This window comes from Columba livia, chromosome 2, assembly GCF_036013475.1.
Source record: "Columba livia isolate bColLiv1 breed racing homer chromosome 2, bColLiv1.pat.W.v2, whole genome shotgun sequence".
Classification (NCBI taxonomy): Eukaryota; Metazoa; Chordata; class Aves; order Columbiformes; family Columbidae; genus Columba; species Columba livia.
The window spans coordinates 143,918,500-143,942,402 of record NC_088603.1 but is presented as its reverse complement, the minus strand read 5'-3'; the positions used below and the strand labels follow the sequence as shown (position 1 = coordinate 143,942,402).

At 40.3% G+C, this 23,903-nt stretch overlaps 1 protein-coding gene across 2 annotated transcripts; it reads right to left on the bottom strand.

The window, feature by feature from the left end:
- Positions 1 to 4,134: 4,134 nt before the first annotated feature.
- Positions 4,135 to 23,887, bottom strand: EBAG9 (estrogen receptor binding site associated antigen 9). Of its 2 annotated transcripts, XM_065054268.1 has the most exons (8): positions 23,720 to 23,887; positions 17,911 to 18,086; positions 16,905 to 17,002; positions 13,489 to 13,567; positions 13,138 to 13,296; positions 10,980 to 11,087; positions 9,968 to 10,059; positions 4,135 to 4,665 (listed from the first exon to the last, which is right to left on the bottom strand). In XM_065054268.1, exons 3-8 carry the CDS (start codon positions 16,985 to 16,987, stop codon positions 4,545 to 4,547), a joined length of 642 nt encoding a protein of 213 aa, XP_064910340.1. In that variant the 5' UTR covers positions 16,988 to 17,002; positions 17,911 to 18,086; positions 23,720 to 23,887; the 3' UTR covers positions 4,135 to 4,544. The 2 variants fall into 2 exon arrangements, with proteins under 2 accessions (XP_064910340.1, XP_064910339.1); XM_065054267.1 differs by lacking the exon at positions 17,911 to 18,086 and having other exon boundaries at positions 23,720 to 23,886.
- Positions 23,888 to 23,903: the final 16 nt, after the last annotated feature.

The following is a 23,903-nucleotide window of genomic DNA, read 5'->3' as shown; positions in this document are numbered from 1 at the left end:
CAGGCACGGACTTCGCCCTCATATGTATGCCGGTAACAAGTGTTTACTTGCAATGGTTACAACAACAATCAGATGCACTAGGCATAGCTCTAACTGGCTATGCAGGCCAACTCACTTCTCATCCGCCTTCTCACAAATTGTTAAGCATCGATTTCCACCTTTTACCTATTCCAAAGCGGAGTGACCAGCCTTTACAAGCCCTCACTGTATTCACAGATGGGTCTGGCAAATCTCACAAGTCTGTTATCCTTTGGTGGGATGATCATCAAGAACAGTGGAACTCAGATGTAGAGACTGTACAGGGTTCTCCTCAAATAGTAGAATTGTCTGCAGTTGTTCGAGTGTTTCGAAAATGGTCTATTCCTCTCAATATAATCACTGATTCTGCTTATGTTGCAGGAATTGTTAGCCGAGCAGAAGCTTCTGTGCTACGAGATGTTTCTCATACGGCACTGTTTAATTTGTTACAAGAACTCATCTTTCTGTTAAATTCCCGTCTTCACCCTTATTTTATTATGCATGTTCGATCTCACACTTCTCTACCTGGTTTTATTGCAGAAGGGAACCGACAAGCGGATTTGCTTACGCTACCGGTGCAGGTGTTACCAGATCGATTAGCGCAAGCTAAACTCAGCCACTCCTTTTTTCATCAAAATGCTGCAGGCCTTAAGCGTCAATTTGACCTCACTATACAACAAGCCCATAAAATCATTGCGGTGTGTCCTGATTGTCAAAGGCACTCTTTCCCTTCTATAGCAGAAGGAGTCAACCCCAGAGGGCTACAGAGCCTTCAACTCTGGCAAACAGATGTCATTCATTTTGCTGAATTTGGTCGCTTAAAGTTTGTTCATTGCTCTATTGATACATTTTCAGGAATGTTATTTGCTTCCTGTCATATAGGAGAAAAAAGCACGTGATGTGCAAAAACATCTAATGCGCGCTTTTGCTACTTTAGGGGTACCCTCTCAAATTAAAACTGACAATGGCCCCGCATATGTATCTAAAACCTTAACTACCTTTTTTGCCTCTTGGGGTATATCACACATTACAGGTATCCCTCATTCTCCTACGGGACAAGCTTTGATAGAACGATCTCACCAAACCTTAAAACGCCTGTTATTAAAACAAAAAGGGGGAATAGGGGCTGCTACACCAGAGGAGCGAATACAGAAAGCCTTGTATGTTTTTAATTTTTTGAATTGTTCCCTGTTAGACAGCAATCCTCCAGTAGTTCGTCATTTTAGCACAAACACCTTTTTTGAACCCAAGATTAAGCCGCCAGTATTGATCCGGGACCCCGAAACAGGTAAGATAATGGGACCCTATCCCCTTGTCACGTGGGGAAGAGGCTATGCTTGTGTTTCCACAGAAAGAGGTCCCCGCTGGATCCCAGCTAAAAATGTGAGACCTTTTCGAGAGACACTGCAGCAGCCTCCTGAAGACATTCCTGGTCCTGATCCTGCGACTGACATAGAAGACACTACCGATCAATAATTGAATGAACTCTGTTCCAGAGGTTAACAAATGGGAGCTTAAGTGTCCCCAATGTGAAAAATGTAATCCGTGGATTTGTAGAATTTGTGCTAATTGTGGAAAATCACAGTGACTAAATCGCCATACAGTAGGACGCTGGTGTGATAACTGCCTAACAATTGAGTGGAATACAGTTCAGGTGTTATTGATAACAGGTAGAGAGACAGAATATTCTCCCCGGTATGATTATTATTCTAACGATTGGGGGAAAATTGTAGCACAAAGGTCTGGGGACATTTTATATTCTAAGATTGAATGCGCCAAAGACATTAAAATGAGCATTATTAATAGTAATCCCATGTGTGTTACAATGCTTGCAAAAATCAATAACTGCTTCAATGAACAAGATTTTCCTTGTGCAGCAAGGAGCGGACCAAGATCAGAAAGAAATTACGAAAACCCCCAGTACGGAGCTGTTAGTAAGATGTCCTCGAGTTGGTCGTTTGCCGACCTTGGGAGGGTCAGTTAATTAAAACAAAAAGGGGGAGATGTGGGTTGTCTGAATTTAGAGTTGATGAGTTAGTTTTCTGTATTTGGAGTTAATAGGCTAGTTTGTTGTGTGAATAAAGTTAAGTGTTGCGGTAGTTGTGAGGCGACTTGGAGGCGGGGAGCTTGTGGTCGGTGGGGGTGCCTGCGCCCTGGAGCCCTCGAGCTGGGGACAGCTTGTGACTACGAGATAACGATCTTGTTACCATGCGAACACTGCCTGACTAAGATTCCCGCCTTAGCTAGCTTAATGTCTGTTAAAGTGATTAGCCAATCAGCATGAAACATGTGTGCCTTAGACTATATAAATGTATGTTTGCCATACAATAAAGCGGACACCTTGATTGCATCAAGTTGCGTCCCCGTCTCTCAATCGCGGCAGGATGCTGTTGGCCTTTTTGGCCACCTGAGCACACTGCTGGCTCATGTTCAGCTGGCTGTCAATCAACACCCCCAGATCCTTTTCCTCCAGGCAGCTTTCCAGCCACTCTTCCCTGAGCCTGTAGTGCTGCCTCGGGTTGTTGTGACCAAAGTGCAGGACCTGGCACTTGGCCTTGTTGAACCTCATATGATTGGCCTCAGCCCAACGATCCAGCTGGTCCAGATCCCTCTGTATGGCCTTCCTACCCTCCAGCAGACCAAGATTCCCACCCAATTTAGTGTCATCTGCAAACTTACTCAATCCCCTCATCCAGATCATTGATAAAGAGATTAAACACAACTGGCCCCAATACTGAGCCCCAGGGAACATCACTTGTGACTGGCCACCAACTGAATTTGGCTCCGTTCACCACAACTCTTTGGGTCTGGCCCTCCAGCCAGTTCTTTATCCATCGCAGAGTACACCCATCCAGACTGAGCTGCCAGCTTCTGCAGGAGAATGCTGTGGGATACGGTGTCAAAGGCCTTACTGAAGTCTAAGTACACAACATCCACAGCCTTGCTGACACATTTGTTGCCTTCTAACATGTGTTTCAAAATTTAACATTTCTCAAGGACTACTATCTGAAAATTGCTGTCAAATTGGCTGACTTGTGCTAGATTTTAAGCAATATGACAAGCATATTAAACACTTTTAAAAACTTTTATCTGTGACTAAGGCCATTAAAAGTAATTCTTACCGTCTTGCTTTCTCAATTGCTTATATTTTAAGCAAAACTTGTGTCAGAATCTACTTACACCTTAATCAAAAATTCTGGTTTTGTAGGCAGAGATGATCTAGTGGATAGCACACCCCCCATTCTTTTACAACTTCACTGTACCTTGTACATCCAGCGAACAAGTCTCAGGCACAGAATTTGCTGTCTTCACTTATCTGGAACCAGATAAGTGGACCAGAAATCCACACAACCCCTGAATTCAGGGATAATGGCATCCACCCAACAGATGGAGAAGGTATTCACTGAAACTCTGAGTTGGACGAAAGAACCACATAGACTCCACTCCTCCCACCCACCTTTCCTTCCAGCAGGCATCAACTTTTTTCTTCATTAAGGCACTGTTATCTTCTAGTGAATGTTGACCTTGCCCATTTTTCCCAGAGGAATTCCACTATAAATATAGAAAGTATATAAAAGTGGAATTTGGAAAGTGCTACTAGCTGAACTGAGGATTTTCACACTACCTTTATTAACAGGACACTTTTTTTTCCAGTTATACTACTTATGCAATAAGGTGTGAGGATTTCTTTTCTCCTAACTGTAGGAAGTAAAAGAATTTCTTCTAGAAATACAAATCTACCAACATACAAGTGAGTGATTAAATTGCTCCCCTATGTTCACAATATCAGCCTTCGTAATAAAAGACCAGCGTGCACCACTGTTGCGTGGTGATGCCGCTGCTGGTAGGTACTGCAGAGTTGTACATGGACATCATAACACAGGAAGCTGTAAGTGACAAAGTGACAAGAAATCCACTTTAGTGTTCAGCTGTAACTTGGGCTCTGCCATATATACTCTACCAGGAATACTTCCAGAGCTGCAGGTCATCCATAGCAAGCCATTGTCTTCTGCACAGGTCAATATGATCTCTCATGGAAAACCCCGAAGTATTTCGAGATACTTTTGTAATAAGGCAAAAGCAGACATTCCTTATCAGGAGACAGGAAGCAAAGGGTTCTTTAAAACTGTTTAATTACATGTTTCAGGTAAGCACAGACAATACAGTAGATTTCCCACCACTGAATATTTACATTCTTTTCCCAGGCTTGAGCTGTTCATTAAGAGTGTCTTTCAATCAACATCCTTGCTCACTTTTGCTGCAAAGAAGGGTGCTGGAATAGAACTATTGCAGGAAACATCATTCCAACAAGGCATGATTTTCTGTGGGATTTTTCTCCTTTAAGAACCACCTACTAGTAGTTCAAGATATTTTTGGAGAATCCTGGCTTCCAAGATGACCTGAAGAATGCACTGGAACCAAGCAGTGTGTTGAAGTCTTAGAAATACTTAATTCAATACCATTATGTACGTTGTAGAGCTGAAATTCTCTTTTTCACTGGCACTGCCACTGGTGCCTGGTTTCTGTTAGGACAGTTTTACACCAATTTTGTTTTGTTCTTTTTTCATTAGCCTCTGGGCCTCTTTCTCCATTTTCTTTCGTTGTTGTTCTGCTGCTCTTTTTTCCCTTTCTGCTATCTTCTGTTGTCTGTAATTAAAGAAAACAAGAATTGCTAAATAACAAGAATCTGATTTTTAGCACAGACATACCTTAAATTCCAGTCAATAAATAGGTTATTGTAAATAATCAACACAGAGCTTCGGTCTACTGAAGTTAGGCTTAGAAGAGTTATTCTTTTATTGTGTTGAAATCCTGCTTTCAGATTAATCTACTCTTAGGCAGTAATATTCATTCAATTATTTTAGAATCTAAAAGCCACTCAATTCTCAAAGTTTGAAAAGTGAATCACTGAGAGTATACGACAGTTATAAGGCCTAGAGCTATGTAGAAAAAACAAACAAACAAAATCTAATGCTTTGAGTAGCAAGATTGCCCATTATTTCAAATCCGGACCAAAAAGAACACCAATTTGTGTCCACACTTTCCCTCAGCAGAGACATCAGTTGTCCTCTTTGTAATCCAAGTACTACAAATATTTTCCTCATGATCAGATGAGATTATAACTTCTAATATTCCCTTTCACATGTTCAGGATCTGTGTAGTATTCTACTGTTCAGTACAAATACAAACAGCCTTTAAGGAAATAAAAAATAAAGTCTTCAGTTGTGTATCCTTTTAGCATTATTTCTTATCACTGCTACAAAAGCCCAGAGATCACTATCTGCTAGCCCAAACAATCTGTCAACACAAATAGGTTTCCAATTTCAACTAATACATAGCTGACTAGAGTGAAGGAAAAAAACAACACAAAAATCGACTTATTTTATTCCCCCACTTCAGCTATAACACAGTAGGGAGTTAACTTTCAATGTGTGCAAATTATCTGTGCACATCCACTTAAGTGTGTAAAACATACAGAATCAAAAACTATCATCACTTGAAGTAACCTTCTCTGGCAGATTCCAACTATGGACAAACTGGGCACACAACTTAGAAATATTTGAGGTACAAAGACTACATATTATCTTTGTATTGGACAGGAGAGGGACTGCACGTAATATCTTCATGGTTTCCCTTGATTATTAATGCCTAAAAGTTTTCCTACACTCTATTAAACTGCTCTGCTGTCACGGAAGAATGAAATCAGTCCTTCACATCAGGATCTACCTCCCCAGCTAATGGAAGCTCAAACCTTTTTTTGAGATCACGACCTGCTATCTACATTCCACCAGAAGGGTAGATAACTGACAGTGCCGTCAGTCTAGCATACACAGAGTTTTGCCACTTAACAGTAGCAGATTTTCGTATTTTCCCCACACTTCTAAACTGATGCAGGAAGGAAGAAGTTATATGTACAACAGCCTGCATGTAAAGACAGCAGAGTTCCAAAAAGCCACATGAGGTGTTAAGCAATGCTCGTATTAATCTGCAATTCTGAAGTGACAAAGTCATAACAGATCATGTTTTCCTTCCCCCCTATAAACCGCACGGAACTCCTCTGCACAGAGAAGTGGTTTCCACGCCCTCTACTGGCTGAATAGTTTTATTGGACTTCAGTTATGCCCAAACAAGAACACACCTTCACATCACCTCAGACAGAGGAACTGAAGTCACCAAAAAATATAAACAAGTAGGTTACGACAAAGTGATTGCCTTTCCACTGCTCTTTTACTTGTCATTGTTCATAATATGGACCTCTATTTCAAACTTCCTGCATGTTTTCAACATAAAGTTATTACCTTTCAGGCTCAGAAAGGTTTCATTTTTCAGTAAAGGAAGAGCCTGTGACAAACTGCAGCTGTATTGGACTTTTTCTGGGTTCCAAAACAAGGAGTTCAGCAGAGTTCGTATGGAATAATATAACATCATTTAAACCAGGAAAGTATCCACTCCTGATGTCAACCTTGTTTGGCATTCCTAACACAAGCTATGTCCAAAAAAAAAAAACCCTAAACCTCTCTCATTGGTTAGCGGAACACTAATTATAATGAGAACACTATTAGCAGACATTTGTGTTTTTATTTACTGTATACATACTGAGTAACTGTAATAAGAATGATATCATACCATTTGGTCTTTTACTTCAAAACGATTAGGCATTTAGTTCAATTTTTTTTCACTGGGAAGAATACTTCATTGGTATTAGAAAGCCTAAGGGTGCAAATCAGTATCTACAATTTGCAGAAGAAACCAAGTTCTAACTTCAATTAACTGAGAATCCAGTTTATCATCCACTATGTTGATTCACCACTGACTGGCAAATTGCAGTGCATCCCAGCCCAGAACCTGCTGGGGACTGGGGAGGTAAACAAAACAAAACAAACAAACAAACAAAAAAACCCCACCCTCCCCCCCCCCCCAAAAAAAAACCAAACCCACAAACATAAAAAAACAACCCAGCAGACTACAGGAATTTCTCAGGCACTAGTAAACTCCTCATTAGCACTGGCTTTCAGCATGCTTGGGTTCCAGAAGGCATCTGGCTTACTACACACACTTATTTCAACTGTCACACACAAGCATTAAGTCACCAGACAAAAGGGCACAGGATACCATGTTCCTTGCCCATTTTTGCATGATTGATCAGCACTCTAATACTACACAAAAACGATTCCAGTCTAAGACACTTCTGAATACTGAGCATGAGCAAGTACCCAGACACAACAGCCAAGGGAGATCCTTGCTTTTGCTGCACACTCATTTCTTTCTTGAAGAGCACTGCTGGAGAACAGTCAGCACTAATACTCTGGAGGCTTAGGGGGACTTCGTCCCCCATTTAGCAGTCTGAAATCTTCAGGTCATTTTGTAGAACAAGATGCAGTCTTCCAGAACTAAGAAGACACTCCAGATCACTTCCTTACTCTGGTCCATTGAAAACAGCTAGGCCTGCCAAGTACTATACTTAAGTTTTATGTTACATGTCAGATGTTAATTACACCACAGATGTCTATCGCAAAGGCGCACTGTAAACCCAGAAGGTACTTCCTATCAATCTTGCTAAAAATCAGCCAGCACTTCCCTCAATTACAGCAAAACATTGTAATTTGATGTGTCGTGAATAAAACAAAGGTTTTACTTCACAGAGCTGGGACACAGCTCGCACAATGATCAGTTGTACTGAAGTGGCCATTCATAGCTGGCCAAGTGGTATGTAACACAGACAGTTACAGTTCTGAACCATCTTCTATTTACTTGAAATATTTGGACACATACAGATCCCTTCTAAAACAAGTAATATTTGATACTTTTTAGTGGAGCCAGGGAGGAATTCTATGAAAATTAACCACTTGATCTGAAGCCTTTCAATAGCAAAGATACCAGGCTAAAATATGAGAATAAAGTTTGATAAAACCTTGAAATGAAACAGGTTAACATAAGTCACTGCCAATTCAAATTATAGCAACTGATGAGCTTAAACTCAATCTGCATCTCTTTACCCTTCACACTCCTTCCACATGTTCTTAAAAGGAAAGAAAGAACATAAATGGAACAGATGAACTATTCATCATGACTTCATTCTTCAGCCTCACCTCTGTCCCTGGGAAAGTAATGGAACAGCTTATCCTTGGTGCCATCTCAAGGCGTATCAAGGATAAGAGGGTTATTAGGGGCAGTCAGCATGGCTTTACCAAGGGTAATTCATGCTTGACCAACCTCATAGCCTTTTATGAGAATGTAACAAGGTGGATGGATGATGGCAGAGCGGTGGATGTGGTCTACCTTGACTTCAGTAAAGCCTTTGACACAGTCTCCCACAGCATCCTCACAGCTAAGCGGAGGAGGTGTGGTCTAGACAATAGAGTAGTGAGGTGGGTTGCAAACTGGCTTAAGGAGAGAAGCCAGAGAGTGGTAGTCAATGGTGCGGAGTCTAGTTGGAGGCCAGTATCTAGTGGAGTGCCTCAGGGGTCAGTACTGGGGCCAATATTATTAAATATATTCATTAACGATTTAGACGAGGGAACTGAGTGCACTATCAGCAAGTTTGCTGATGACACTAAGCTGGGAGGAGTGGCTGACACACCAGAAGGCTGTGCTGCCATCCAGCGGGACCTGGACAGGCTGGAGAGTTGGGCGGGGAATAACCTGATGAAATTTAACAAGGGAAAGTGTAGAGTCCGACATCTGGGCAGGAACAACCCCAGGTTTCAGTATAGGTTGGGAAATTACATATTAGAGAACAGTGTAGAGGAAAGGGACCTGGGGGTCCTGGTGGACAACAGGATGACCATGAGCCAGCACTGTGCCCTTGTGGCCAAGAAGGCCAATGGCATCCTGGGCTGTATTACAAGGAGGGTGGTTAGTAGATCAAGAGAGGTCCTCCTTCCCCTCTACTCTGCCCTGGTGAGACCCCATCTGGAATATTGTGTCCAGTTCTGGGCCCCTCAGTTCAAGAAGGACAGGGAACTGCTGGAGAGGGTCCAGCGTAGGGCAACCAAGATGATTAAGGGAGTGGAGCATCTCCATTATGAGGAAAGGCTGAGGGAGATGGGTCTCTTTAGTTTGGAGAAGAGGAGACTGAGGGGTGACCCTATTAATGTTTATAAATATATAAAGGGTGAGTGCCATGAGGATGGAGCCAGGCTCTTCTCGGTGGCAAACAATGATAGGACAAGGGGTAATGGGATCAAGCTGGAACACAAGAGGTTCCGCTTAAATTTGAGAAGAAACTTCTTCTCAGTGAGGGTGACAGAACACTGGAACAGGCTGCCCAGGGGGGTTGTGGAGTCTCCTTCTCTGGAGGCATTCAAGACCTGCCTGGATGCCTTCCTGTGTAACCTCATCTAGGTGTTCCTGCTCCGGTGGCGGGATTGGACTAGATGATCTTTTGAGGTCCCTTCCAATCCCAAACATTCTGTGATACTGTGATACTTTGTGCAAGACACTGATTTTACATTCAAGCCTTATCAGCTAGTTAAGTTAGCTAAAACGGCTTAGCTCCTACGAGGATTCCAAGAACATACTTACAACTTCACCTTCTATTCTGAACTATTTTTACTTTACAGCACATTATGATGATCCTTTTTACAAGGACATTCAGTGGTATTTTACTTAATCAAGTTTAAACATGCTATTTGTATACAATAAATTGTTTGGTTTGGTAGGGCAATGGTAGTTGCCCAACTCCTTGACTCCAGAGCAAGGTTAATGTGTTGTTCCAGTGTTCCAGTGATTCTCAAATTTCCCCCACTATCTTGTATATTAAACTGATTAGATCCAAAATGTGTTCTGCCAAGTACCAGTTACATAGAAATTAGATGCATAACAATAATTAGTCTTAAGAACTGTTAAACAATTCTTAGCACTTATCAGAAAGGTGTTACAACAAACAAACTGTATTTGATCCTTTTACATGTAAAAGTTTATATGGTGTTACATTATTTTCAGTTACCTAAGAACTTCTTCTGCTTGCCAGGCAGCATCTTCCTCTTCTTCCCAGGCATTAGTATTTTCTTGCCAAGTATCCAAGTCTCCCAGTTCAGGCTGAAACAAAAGAAGAGAAACTCTAAGCACACGTAAAGGAAACAAATAAAACATTTATAACTTTGATGCTTCAGACTTCCAGAAATATTTGACATATGACAGTTGTTCTCAGCTTATTGTCTACGCATTTTTTCTTGCTCTGATACTGACTTTTTCCAGTTAATTGTTGGAGTTGGTTGTTTGTGTTTGTTTGTTTGTTTTTTAGTATTTTTTATTCTGGTCAGTAACAAAGGAAGGAAGGAAGTACTGGAGTGCATTTTTAGGAAGGAGACGATAAGTTAAGTAGATGAATCGAGCAGATATCATTTGAGTGCTGCTTTTACTTACTGTAAGTTCTTTCCTAAATCATTTTCATTACAGACAAGTTAAAGAAGTACTATGACCATTTTGTACTGCTTTCCGCCTAGACCCTTTTGTGCATTATGTTAATCAAAGCAGAAGCACTGTTAAAGATGGCAAAGAGGAAGGGAGGGAGGGAGGGGAGAGAGCACACGTGAGAGCAAGCATCTCCCTCTAAACAGCCAGCCTGTTAGATTATTAGACTATTTTTTCCAAGGCTAAAGGTAACCCAGAGGCTCTCAAGAAAATAATAAATAAATAAAAAAAAAGGAGTCCACTCCTCTGCCAGGAACTTACTGTGCAGAATCAAGAAAAACACATAGTCCATTGCTTTAGAAGACTGCAAGTATACAAGTGTTTGGAAGCTTCTTAGCTTTTTATCACTGGTCTGCTAAGTTTCTCAGTAAAATAAATTAGTTAAAATTAGATTAACTACTTCACTGCTTTGAACCAAACTCGCAATTTTAAAACAAATGATTCCTCTTGCTCCCCACAAAGCAGACCTTAGGCAGACTATTCCCTCTCCTACAGAACACTCATTTAACTGTGAAATACCAGATGAATACTTGGAGCATACTTACAGACTGGTGAATAAAAGGAATATCTTGTGTAGCTGCTAATCTGCTAGAGAATCCTGTGTTTCCCTCTGGAATCCCAAAATTTAAAGGCTCTCGTTTTTTAATAACTATCTGAAAAAATTCAAAGAAAAGAATGAGAAGCAGTAAGTTGAAGCACTGCACAGATTCCTTGGTGGTCATATAACTCTGTGTCTGTGAAGGCACAGCTACACAACACTGTGCTACATCTCAAATCTGATCAGGTTCTGCAAGCTGTACAGCTGAACTGGTGAGAGAAGTTAAATGCAAAAGACAGGAGAACTCCCTCCTTCCCCCACTAGCTTTTTCTCAGGTCACATTGAAACCTATGACTGAATCAAGACAGAGAAAGGGCACAAAGAATTACAGATCAAATAGCCACATCTCCCAGTACTTGTATAAGGCACCGATTACACGGCATATTCCTCAGAGAAATCCTGCTTCCATGGTAGGTCACTCACCCTAAGATACTGCTCTTGAGGATAGTGCTGTCTGCACAGCTTTACTGGTTTAGAACATGAGCTCTCTTAGCTACTTCAATGGCATATCTGGGCAACTGAAGTTTCAATAGTTCAAATGTAATTCACTATCATGTCAACTGGTAAAGCTTTGTACTGGTTTGGCTGAAAAACAGGCACCAATGCTTCTCCTAAAAGGTTTAACAGCAAATTTAACATGGTTGCTAAAACCATGTACTTTTCTTGACCTCAAGCTATGAACTTACTCATGTACTTTGTCTAGCCTACTTTAACTCCCTGCTGCTTCCAAAAGAGGTAGATTCACAGTTCCACTGACTATACAAATGCTGGTACCAATGCAAGAAAGGGAACAGGACTGGACCATCTTATTTAGCATGACAGACTCTGAAGTTCCATTTCCAGACATTGCAGATTGGAGCAGTAACACAAGTAGATTCCACCTCCGATGCTGAGGTTCATACTGAGCCCAGATTTAGTAGAAATACAAATGCAAACTCATATTTAAGGGTGGTAACATGGCCAAGTTAGCAGGAATATTCTTTACGGTGCCTGCAGTCACTCTTAAAGATACGTCTAAACTAAACCCAGTATACAGTATTCAAACAGCATGGATTGTTCTCGAGTTTTGTTCTGTACCTGAAACTCTATTAGGCAAAACATGTCATAAGATACAGAGGAGAAATCTACCTCTTACACAGCACCCCTTCTGCCCCCCAGATTTTGGGAGATCAGAGTTCTTAGAAGAATTTAGTCTACAGAATACTGCAGATACTGAAAGTACAGAAAACTGACACCAGTATAATCTCCAGTTCATAGGACCCTGGGAAGATTCAGCTTGGAAGAGGCCTCAGGAGGTTTTAATCCAGCCTCCTCCTCAAAGCACTGTCAGCTCTGAGGCTGGTGAAGGTACTCAAGGCTTATTCACTTGAGGCTTGAAAACTTCCAGAGACAGAGCCTGCATGACCTCTCTGGTAACCTGTTCCACAGCCTGACTGCTTCATTGTGAAAGAAGTTCTCCACCTGACTCAAAGCCTTGTAAGTACCTAGCGGGAAGATTTCCACATAGAAACAAAACTTGCAATTACCAGTTTAATCGGCCTTTATTTACAGTGTTGATGCTCCTCTGGATATGTCCTTCTGTCTTGTCTCCATAATAAAAAAGGATATTTGAAGAGCAAACTGTTTTAAAGTATCAGGTCCCTAATTCCAGCCCCCCCAATAAAACTCAGTGAAACGAGTAAAGTTTTTCTGAAACAGCCATGCTGCTACCTCAGACTTCTCAAGAGCAGGACATGGAATGTCTCTGTTCAAATAAAGGAAAGGTATGAGCACAATTATCTTAGTGCAGTGGGTCCGTATTCAGAATTAAAGCAATTTGAGGGTTCTCGCATCATACGTCCCAGAGCCTTCAGATTATAAATTCTTCATAAGTTTCCAATATTAAGACTAAAGATGTAAACATGAACTAGGATCACATTTGGTAAGATCTCAAAGAGTCAGTATTTTTAATTGGATGTGTTAGACTAGACATCTGCACCTATTCTCATTTCAATAGGATAGCTTAATTTTACCAGAAGCACCTTCTCTAACTTGCCAATTAACGTGTAGCTTATTTTAAAGCAAAGAAAAACCTCCATAAGTTTAGATGAAAGCACAATACCTACTTTTTGAGTTTTTCGTATAGTTGGTGTCATATCTTTGAAATAATCAGGTTCCATTTGTTCCAAAGGATTTTGCTGAGCGGCCACATTGCCATTGCCACCTTCAATCTTGACACTAGTAGGTGCCTCTTCATCCCACGAAGACCAGTCTTCTACTTCTGGCTGAACAGAAATATATGGTACAAATCAAAATTATCTGCAAGTAAAAATATTCTCTTATATCTTGCTAAGATATACACTTAATATTATATAGCATATAAAATAATATTATATCTTCCTAAGGTACATACGATAGGACTGGTATAACAACTCTGTTGAGTGATCTATGAATTCACCCACCACTGAAGCAATTACCTGTTTAGGAACAGAAGTATAATCCACTGTGGTTGGCAAAGTTATCTGGTCTCCACTTAACTTTCGCCCTCTTCCAGACCTGAAAGAAAAATGCAGGATTCCTCCAAGCTCTGAAAACATGAGGACTAAGTTCAAAAAAAACAAAAAGGAAGTCTGAGAACAGCACTACTGAAAATAGTCATGGCTAAAATATTAAGTGCTTAAGCTCCCTTAGAATTAACTACGGCCAGTAAAAGTCTGCTATACAAAGGAATTTCATCATGAATTTGAAGTGGTGTTCACAAGAATTTCAAAGTGCAATTTACTTTTCAAATTGCAGTGGAAATAGAGAAGAAGCAACTTTAAGAAATATGGACAAATTAACTCAGTTATTTGCACACAGTCACAATTTTTAGATTGTCAGTGCTTATGAATTAAACACTACCAATCCAGATTTGCTCAAAGAAAACCATTTCTACTGTAAACTGAGAAGTCTTTCTACGTGTCTTAGATGTTAAGCTGTGTCTAACAAATCACTTTCTAAGCTGCTAACACACTTTTTCCTTCAAAGTCTAAACAGAAGTAGTACAAGATTATGCAAGTCAACAGCTTCTGTTCAATACGTGCTTCTGCCTACTTAAAGAATACTGTTTCAATAAAAGTATTTCAGCAACTATATAAAATAATTTTAATTGAAGACAAACACTAATGCATTGCAAATACATCACCTAGACTTCTTCTTAATGACAGTGTTCAAAGATCACAATAATAACTAAAATATTCTTAGCCGACATTCACTGTATTTTAAAATCTTACAACAGAGGAGACTGAAATCCAGGCTCACACATTTTCCCCAAGGAATGTAAGCTCCTATAGCAAGACAGTCATGTAAGTGACCTTACGCAGCTTGGAAAAACTGATTTTCATTTATTACTACTGATGAGAATACAACTGGGAAACTACAACTTGGAGTTCATATCCATTATCTTTACTATTATAGAACATTTTACCATCAACTTGGAATAGCTGAATTGCTTGCAACACCACCTCTGCTGCATCCTGGTAAGTGATTAGATATATTTTTCCTACTTTGAGATCAACAGATTCTTCCTTAGAAAAGATCTGTTGCTATTGTCAAATTTGCAAGCTTTATATAATTAACTCTAGCCCCTTTAGAAACTGTTCCTTTAAGCTGCAACGTAACACAGTTTAGGGGTAAAGGAAGGTGAAAACACTGCTCACTCAATCATATTAGAGACGTCTGGTTCTGACTGACTAGATTTAGTTAGTGAAGGAAAATCAAGCTTGGAAACATCCTCCTTCAGAGCCATATAACACTCATATCTTTAATACTATTCTAAGCTACCACTTCTGCAATTGTATATACATGTCCCCGTTTATATGATCTAGAAGACTTCAGCAATTGGCTTATAACAAATATTAATCTAGGCAAAATGATTACACTGAAAAGGGCGAAGGTGTGAGGAAACACCTTTTGTCAGACAACATGGGAAAGAATATGCTACACAAGGCAGTACTGAGGAAGGCAGCATAACTCCACTTCTTTTTCTGTAAAGGGAACAAGATCCTTAGAGGAACAGTTAGTTGCTTCACAACCATCATGGACAGATATTGATCATTACTCTGAATGACAAATGCCTCAAGAATTCTTGGATTTGTTTATTTTACTAATTAGCAGCATCCACATTTCTCAGGTGAAGAAGATAACCAGAGACTTTAAACAGAATAAGTTTAATCTATTTTTATATGTATACCTTTTATTTACTGGAAACAGTGGATTCAGGCAGGCTGTTGCTTATCAAAAAAGATTTTAACTAAAGACATGACTAGTACTACACGCACGTTTTACACTTACTAGAAAGACACACAATCTCTACAGGCACTTGTTTAAATGAAAAACTAATGTAAACTGTATAATCTAAGTAAGTACTAGCTCATATCCATTGAATTAAAAGGCACATTTAATGGAATCACATTTGCTGGTTATCGGGCATACTGATATGCAGGGGTACATTACAGGAAAACAAAATTTATCAAGCTATGCTTTGCAGCTGACATTAAACAGGAGAAACATCTGTAGCTAACAGACTGAACTAACTTGATCCACTGACTTGCTTATGTGAAAATTTTACATTTTCATTCTTTCAACTAATTGTTACTCAGAGAAGCTCTCCTACTTTTTACTCCAAATCAGTTCCTCAGCTGTTCAAGTACTGAGTTCATTCACAAGCTGAAAAATGGAGGAAAACACTGTAATTACACCTAAACAATTAACTGCTTATAAAAGCTATCTCAACACTTAGAGATGAAGGGTCCGCGTAATATAGATGCTATCAATGCAATGTTTTGACTTCTTTTAGAACCTGAACAGCAGGTACTCTTAATTTAATTTGGAATTCAAATCACAGAACTAAGGTTGACATAAACATAGTTATATGCAACACTTAAATGTATCTTTTTAAAGCTTCACCGTAGTGCATTTACCAACAAGATGAGAGCTTCCTCTTATTCTTGGAATAAGTAAAGGCGAACAGGAAATAAACAGTTACTTTGTGTCTACCACACATTCTGGATATGCTTTAACCTCACTCTGATCATACACAAAAGGAGAATCCATTTCTCTAGACTGGTATTTGTTTATGTAAAACAACATTCTGCAAGAATGACAAGAAACAACCATAGTCCAGATGACAGCACAATGCTCTTAAGATGTGCTTCAGGTAGTCTGTTACTCTACTATCATATAACCATAACTCCTGAGGGTTTTTTCGTGTTTCTAGATACTACACTGCTGTGTTCATGGGTCTACAACTCAAAAGAACACTAAGTATGGCTTACAAGAGTAAAGGAAAAATAAATCATGTTCCCTAAAAAAAAAAGGCAGTTCCACTGAACTTTAATCACTGTCCTCCAGCCTTTTGCAAGAATTTTCAATAGGCAGAAGAATCTGAAGTCTCAGGCAACAGCAAAAGTAAAATGAGAATCACATATCACAATGAAAGACGACTGACTGATGACTAGGTGGATGCTGCCATTAACTGAACCTCGTAAAAAAACCAAAATATCACTGGCCAAGTCCTTCTAAAAAATGTGGAGAACAACTTTTCTCAAAGTTTGACACAGCATAGTTTTAAAAGGCAGTTTTAAAACCCTGTCATAGCTGTTTAGAAAACACTCCTCATCAGGGCTATCTTACTACAAAATACACTCACAACTGCACTACATAGACTTTTGAACTCTGAAGGAATATGCAGATTAAAGAATGAATTTGAATTAGTTTTTATCTGTCTTGATTGTTTTGCAATTAGTAAAAACAGAACTGGGAAAAGTGGTGGGTGGGTGTTGGAAGAAGGAAAGAAGTAGAAGAGTCTGATTAAAAAAAGAAAAGGTAACCAAATTAAATAAGACATGTTTACCTGCATATTAACTTTTTAATGAAAGAAAGCACTGCTGCCAGGCAAGTACAGATTTTAAAGAGTCGAAACTGTGTTATGGCCATGGTGAGAAACCCTTCCTGCAAAAGAAAAAAGTTAGATGTAGAGCATTATACATCTTTATATAGTTCTTAAAGTCATTTTTCTTAGTTGCTGATTAGCAAGGAACATTCTGTGAAACTATATTAATGCAAGAAAAGAGAAGAGGTACCTGGAGCAAAGACACTACCTGCCTGCTCTCAGGAAATTTCACTGATGTAAATAATACAACTACATAATGTATATGGCCTTTAAAGAAACAGCACATAATCATAGGTAAAGTCACAGTTAAAGATACTTCTAAAGGGCTAGTGCAGGCAATCGGTTGTGGAGACTGTACAGCTGATCAGGTTTAGACACTAACAATGGCACTGAACACTAGCAAAGCAAGAACAGAATAATCACCAGTAAGAAGCTCACACTTGCTTAAGCAAGTCTTGAATACACAAATTATAAATGTAGTCATTAAGTCAAACCCAAAATTTACTTTCCATTTTGATGGAAATGATGAGAACAAACATTGTTTATTTTAGAAACAGTGTCACTGAAAAACCATCAGCAAAGAAAGAGTTGGTTCATCCTGTGTGCACTATAGGACAAGTTAACCCCTAGATCTATCAATATTCCTATGCCAGACTGGATCATGCTAGCAAATCCAGCCAAGAAAAAAATTGATCTTTGGCTGAAGCCACTTATGTTGTCGGCTGTTTTTCAGTGTCAATTTTATAATCTAGAAAATTTATAGTCAGTATACCCCATTACTCCAACAGAGCCCCTCAAATAGGTACAGACTAGAGTCAAAATAACCGGCTGTAAATCAAGGATCCCTCTTCTCTCTTCTAAAGGTGAACATTTCAGAATAAAGAAGGAGAGGTTAGGCTTCACAAATAGCTTTTTATTGTATACATCTACACTTGTAACAACATTTTCTGTTGCAAGTTTAACATACCTCCTGGTGAGAAGAGAAGGCAGCCCTGTGACATTTTCCTCAGGCCATGAGTATTCCATGGAAGGACAGCTTGATTTCAAATATGCTATGGCATTTAAATCACACTTTATATTCCAGGCTTTAAGTTAGGAAGAGTCAGGAAGGTGGATCATTAGGTAGGCTGCTCCAATACTGCCCTGAGGATTTTATTAAAAAGTACATAATGGGATTTGTGAGCTTCATGGAGCTTGGATTTATTTTTTTATTGGTGCTCATTTGCTAGATAATGTAACTAGTATTAAACATTGTAGTAACACAGTACTGGAAATATGGCTTCACATACAGTCCAAAAAAGGAATTTCTGACACTGAAAAATCATACAGTGTGGCTATTACACAAACAGGCCCTTTTATTGTAAAATGGAAGGCTTAAATCAATAAGTAACCACCAATTTACAGACCGCACTACCAAGATGTAGCTCAGGAGAGAGGCCTCATAAGATACATTCCACCTCTACTTCAATACTAGTGTTGTCTTAATCTCATTTCATGGGAGACTTAAAAATGTAGAGAACCTCATACCAGAAGGGGTGTTAAATGAGTTTTTTGTTTAACAGGATGAGGCAACAGTCAAACTTCCCACAAAGCAGCAAGAATAGCAGACCCCGTCCAACACATTTGGCTTTTCACTTTAAAGACAGGACTATCATTTTGTACGGTGCTCAAGTACTTCCTTACCTTTCCAAATAAGCAATTTTGACAGTACCTAGGTGACAGCAGAATGCATCAGTCAAGAATTTTAAAGATTCAGAAATAGTGGAAGTTAGTGAAAAAACAGTGGATAGCAACTAGATGAACAGTTCTCTATTCTACAGGTAGAAATTATAGCAAACTAACGCTGAACTGATGAAAGATACTGTCATTTTAAAAAGAGGCAGCTAGAAGCCATCCACCTGTGATTTGAGGTACAAAGAGCAGGTAAACCACTGAAATGAGAAAAAAGCCACATCTTTTCTAAAAGAAAACTTGTTTAGAAGCTCACTCCACTCTACTTGAATTCACTCTTCTATCGGCTTGGGGAGCAGGAGGGAAGGAGTAGGGAAGCACTCAACACTAGAGTAAAGGCATTTTCCCCACTGTTCAGCCTAACTAACTGCCACACTGGACAGCCAAGACAGATCTTAAATTAAAAAACAAACTACTGATTGAAAAGGTTGTTTTATGACACAACCATTACTCAAAAATTTCTGTAGACTCAATATTGTTAGTGCCTGAGTTCAAAGGTTTATTAGCCAAGTGCAAAACTAAAAACAAGACAACCTTCAAGTGTGTCACATACACTCACACACACACATGTGTACATGTATGTATGTAACTCCAGTTTTTCAACTAATTTCCATTTTTTCAGATATCAAATTTTATACTGTATTGACTTCCCTATATAAACAACTGAAAACACAGAATCTATAAGAAGCCTGGCTTGCAAGCTTTTGAAGTCCACTGCTGGCATGAGCTACCACCAAAAGTTAATCCATTTTTCCCAGGTCATTTCTATACATGAGTGACTACAGCTCCAATATCACCAGTATGCCTGCTCAGCAGGGTTCAATAGCTATCATCATTCCCCATAGCAATCAGATAAGTTGTCCCCCTCCACTTTCTACGTGTCATTCAAAAATTTCAGAGTTATAATGAGAGACACAATCGTATATTTATGTTAGAGCTGCATTTCACTTCACCTGTGGCAGCACTATGCCCTTCAAGACTGTTTGCTCGCCCCTTCTCTGACCTGTGATTGTAGTGTTCCCAATGAAGTTAAGATCGGTACACTACAAACTGCCAAATGCACAGTTTTGGCATCAACATGCTATCAGCCAGCTATATTAATATTAGCAATCCTTCACCTTTAAAAAGTACTTTCATCAGTGTATCTAGTTTTTATACTGCTAATTAAGATATGAAGCAGTATATATCGATTAACTTCAGCAATATGCTAAAAGCAGTTTAAAATACAACCTCAAACCAGTTACTTGCTCAAGATTTGGACAAGTCAAGCATTTGCCAACTATGACACAGGATGGCATACAAACATAATACAAGTGGCAGCGCTCCAGCAAGAATCCTAGAACATTTCTTAGCAGATGGAGGCAAAGGTGAAAACTGGACTACAATTCAGAAAATCTGACAGAGTTGTCTGTCAGCCTGATACATCCTTGTGCATATTGCACCTCATGCCTCAGCTTCCCTTTTGTAAAATCGGACAAAGCTTCCCTTCTCCCATTATTGAGATTGTTTCTAATGTATTACATTTAGCAGACCTACCGTCTAGTGAACTTTTACATTCCATTACAACAGATATAAAGAAGCAAATAAATCAGGACATTAATCCAGTCAATGCAACAATCTTGTAACAGACACCAAATTTACCTGCAGTTCAAATTGCATAGCTCATACTGTCTTCTGCAGGTAAAAAGTCACACCAGTTGCTCGTGTGGAAGGTGTGCACAGAAGGGAATAAAGCACAGTAGCAGCAAGATGCTAAACACATTAGACCCACGTCAGAAGAAAGAACCACCTTATCCCCAAAAACATTCTATGGATCCATAAAGGAAATAGAGTGAAGGGACAGAAAGTTCAGAAGTTTCTTGCGCTGAAACATTTTTTACATCACTTTCAGCTTGCAGCAGTGACCTTGTTAGAACTCCTGGCACCTCTGACTTCACTGACATCAGCCAGAAAATCGTCCTCAGCACACACAGTCCAGCTGACTTAGCTAGCTATGGTGAAACAGGCAAGACTGCCAGTGGCCATTGCTGTACAATGCGCATGTTGTCACTTGGAGAAACATGTCCTCTTTCCCACCTACCTGCACACACAAACGCCACTTTAATAATAATTCAAGAGACAGCCAATTCTAAAATAAAGTCACTTTGTGGCATTAAAATTGCTTTAGAGACTCATTTTCTCCTAGTAAACACTGAAAAATATGTCAAAACACTCATATTATAGAGCACCTATCCTGCTGTCCTATCCTCCTATACAAAGCTGACTGATTTGGACTGTGTAGTTTTCTTCAGATATCACTATGTAATGGAATTTCTGCCTTGAATTGCCAGTGTTTTGTGAATTTATTACTTTTTTTTTTTTTTCCCATATCAGTTCACCTTTGACTCTGGAATGAATACTTGAAGACATCTTCGAAACACTGACTTTAACTTATATTACAGACAGCTAGCTAAACAGCCAAGGCATGGTATCTAAATCAAGACTAAAAATAGCCAGTCTGAAACCAAAATGCTCCCCACCAACTACAATGTATATGAATAGCTATATAAAAAAGCCTCACCCTTCTAAAGCAACATGAGAAGTCCATTTGCTAGGACAAAAGTCTAACACGGCCTTGAGTGCTTACATGTGTCAGTACCAAAACTGCACAAAAGCACCACAGAATCAGTATGTTTTAACTAGAACAGCTGATAAAAACCTAGCAAATATCAGATGATCAGTCCAAAGTTTCAGTGGCAAGGATATGATTTCTTATAAGTTCATTTTCTATGAAATTTTGCAAAGCAGAGTGGACACATGGACCAACATGGATCAGAAGATGCCCAAGTGAGTTTAAGGGAAGATTAAATGTTATGAAGATCAGCAGACAGAGCTAAAAAACCTACTAGTTTTCAAGCAAACAAACCCTCCTCCAAACAATGTACATTACAAGATGTATAAAGACATTCTGTATTTTAAGAAAGGCAAGATACTGATTCAGGAACAGCATTCAGACAGGCACTGAAAGACACAAGCAGCATCTCCTGCATTTCAAAGACAGCAATTGTGATTCTGTAGACTAAGAGGTTCCACTCCCCTCCTCCTAGTTGATTTCTGTGATTGTTTTTTGTTTGGTTGGGATTTTTTACTCACTTTATATAGAAACATTATATTGGGAACACTGAGGGCAGAAGAAAGAACTTACCAGGTCAATGTCATCACCATCAAGTTTGATAAATAGATAGATTAAATGGCAATGTGACTGAACCTTGAAGCTGTGCTACTATGGCATTAGAGGCTGGAATCCAAAGGGAAGATCAGGAGGCATCTCTGCTATCTAACGATAGGAATGTGTTTGGGGGATGTCAGTAAAGGTACTGTAGTTTCAACACTAATGCTCCAACTTTCAGTGCAAGCACCCTGACTGGTTAGTTGTGAGGTAGCTGGAAGAGAAGATCACTCTGCCCATGATTTATGGGGGTGAGCTAAGTCATCCAAGGTGCTTCAATTCAGGATGAGATTCATAGACCATCAGGAGCTGCAGAAGAGATGAACATTCAAGAAGGAATGGTTGTCTCTCTAACTAAAGGCAGTAAAAGTTGGTGTATGTTGGCAATTGCTAAGTTATTCCTAGACACCCAAAACTCTGTTATACAACATGAAGAGTTGCAACCTTTTTTTTAAACATGCTACTTGTAGAACCATACAATTTATAAAGTAATACCACCTCATCCCACTCCTATCTCCCCAAGAAACAGAATGCAGTTTCAATTTTGTTAATGTGAACACTTGAAGGTTTCTGTTCTGAAAGATAAGTTCTATTTTTCAAGGCAACATTAATTAAAATAGAAAATTCATGTCCCCTGACTAATCATAGTCATTCTCTGACAATTCCCTATCTATTTATGCTATTGCTTTCTGAAAACCACAAAACAAAACAAAGATTGAAATCATGCAATCCCATGATTCTACACTATAACTTCATTCACAGTTTCAAGAAGTCTTTGACATAATGCACCAATTAATGTAACTCGCTTTGCAATACTGGAGAAGTTCTCGGGCACAGAACCTGAGTTCAGGAGACTCCAGTTCTGCTCCAGTCCTTATTAGTCGTCCAGGACTGAAGTTATCTGTATCTACATGGAAAGCTGGAGACAACAAATTAACACACCCTCATCATTACTATCACAAAATCATCTTGCAACATCTGCTGTCTCAACAAGCACTGGCTATCTATAATCAAGACACAGTACATGACATGCTGTACAAGATGGCTTAAAAAAATCTGCAGGGTTTGGCTGTATTTCCAGAATACTCAGGAGGACTATAAAGCAACAAGCTATACAATTTTTCACTAGACGTGCAACTGAGACACTTACATTGTGAATTCATGACCATGAAACGGTGCCCCACCATTCTACAGCACAGCCCAGGCTCACATGTTGCTACAGACAGCACTGAAGCCAGGCAGGAGCACTTAAGTTTTCTGTGACATATCAGAGAATCTTCAGTCTATAGAAGTGTACTAAGCAACTTTCACATTAACTTTTATGCAATTTGTCAGTCGGCATGAAAAAAAGAAAAACTTCAGACTAGGTAACCCCAAGCAGAGTGACCCCCACAGAGAGCCTAGAAACAGCAAAAAAAAGCTTATGATAGGGTCTGCCCCACCTCCCATCCTTTCCTACAGGGTGCCAAACCCCTCAGGCCCCAAACGCTGCCCGTGTACTCGTCAGGCACTCAATGCTTCCCAAGCCTGCGCGACTTCCCCCTCCCCACGGCAGAAGGGGCCCGGGCCGGCCGGGCAGACACACGGGCCAACCCCGCGGGCCGGCCGCGCAGGCCTGCCGCTGGCCGAGAGCCGCTGGGGCACAGCCGAGGCGACGGCCACACTGCCCGGGGCCGGGGAGCCCCAGTCACGGAGGGGAACGGGGCGGGGGTGTTACTGAGGGAGATCCGCGCGGAACGGCCCGCGGCGGGAAGGCGCCGAGGCCCCTGCCCAGCCGCGCCAGGGCGGAAGCGGGCACTCGGCAGGGAAGAAAGCGCCGCCACCCCACTCTGCTCACCTGTCCCTAGGAGCAGAGGCCTCCAGGGGGCGCGGAGCGCCAGGGCCCGAAGCGGCCGCTCCCGCAGCCTCCGCGCTCGCCGGCCGCCCTTCATTCAAAGCCAGGCGCGCAGCGCTCCGCTGCCAGCTCCCGCGCCGCCATGTCGGCCCGCGGTCACCCGGGAGACGGGCCCGCCCCTTCCGGC

Coding starts and splice junctions, on each gene's coding strand:
- EBAG9 (XM_065054268.1), bottom strand. CDS start 16,987: ATGGCCATAACACAGTTTCGACTCTTTAAAATCTGTACTTGCCTGGCA. Junction 13,297..13,488: donor ATACTTCTGTTCCTAAACAG/GTAATTGCTTCA, acceptor ATTTCTGTTCAG/CCAGAAGTAGAAGACTGGTC. Junction 4,666..9,967: donor CAAGCAGAAGAAGTTCTTAG/GTAACTGAAAAT, acceptor CTTTAATTACAG/ACAACAGAAGATAGCAGAAA.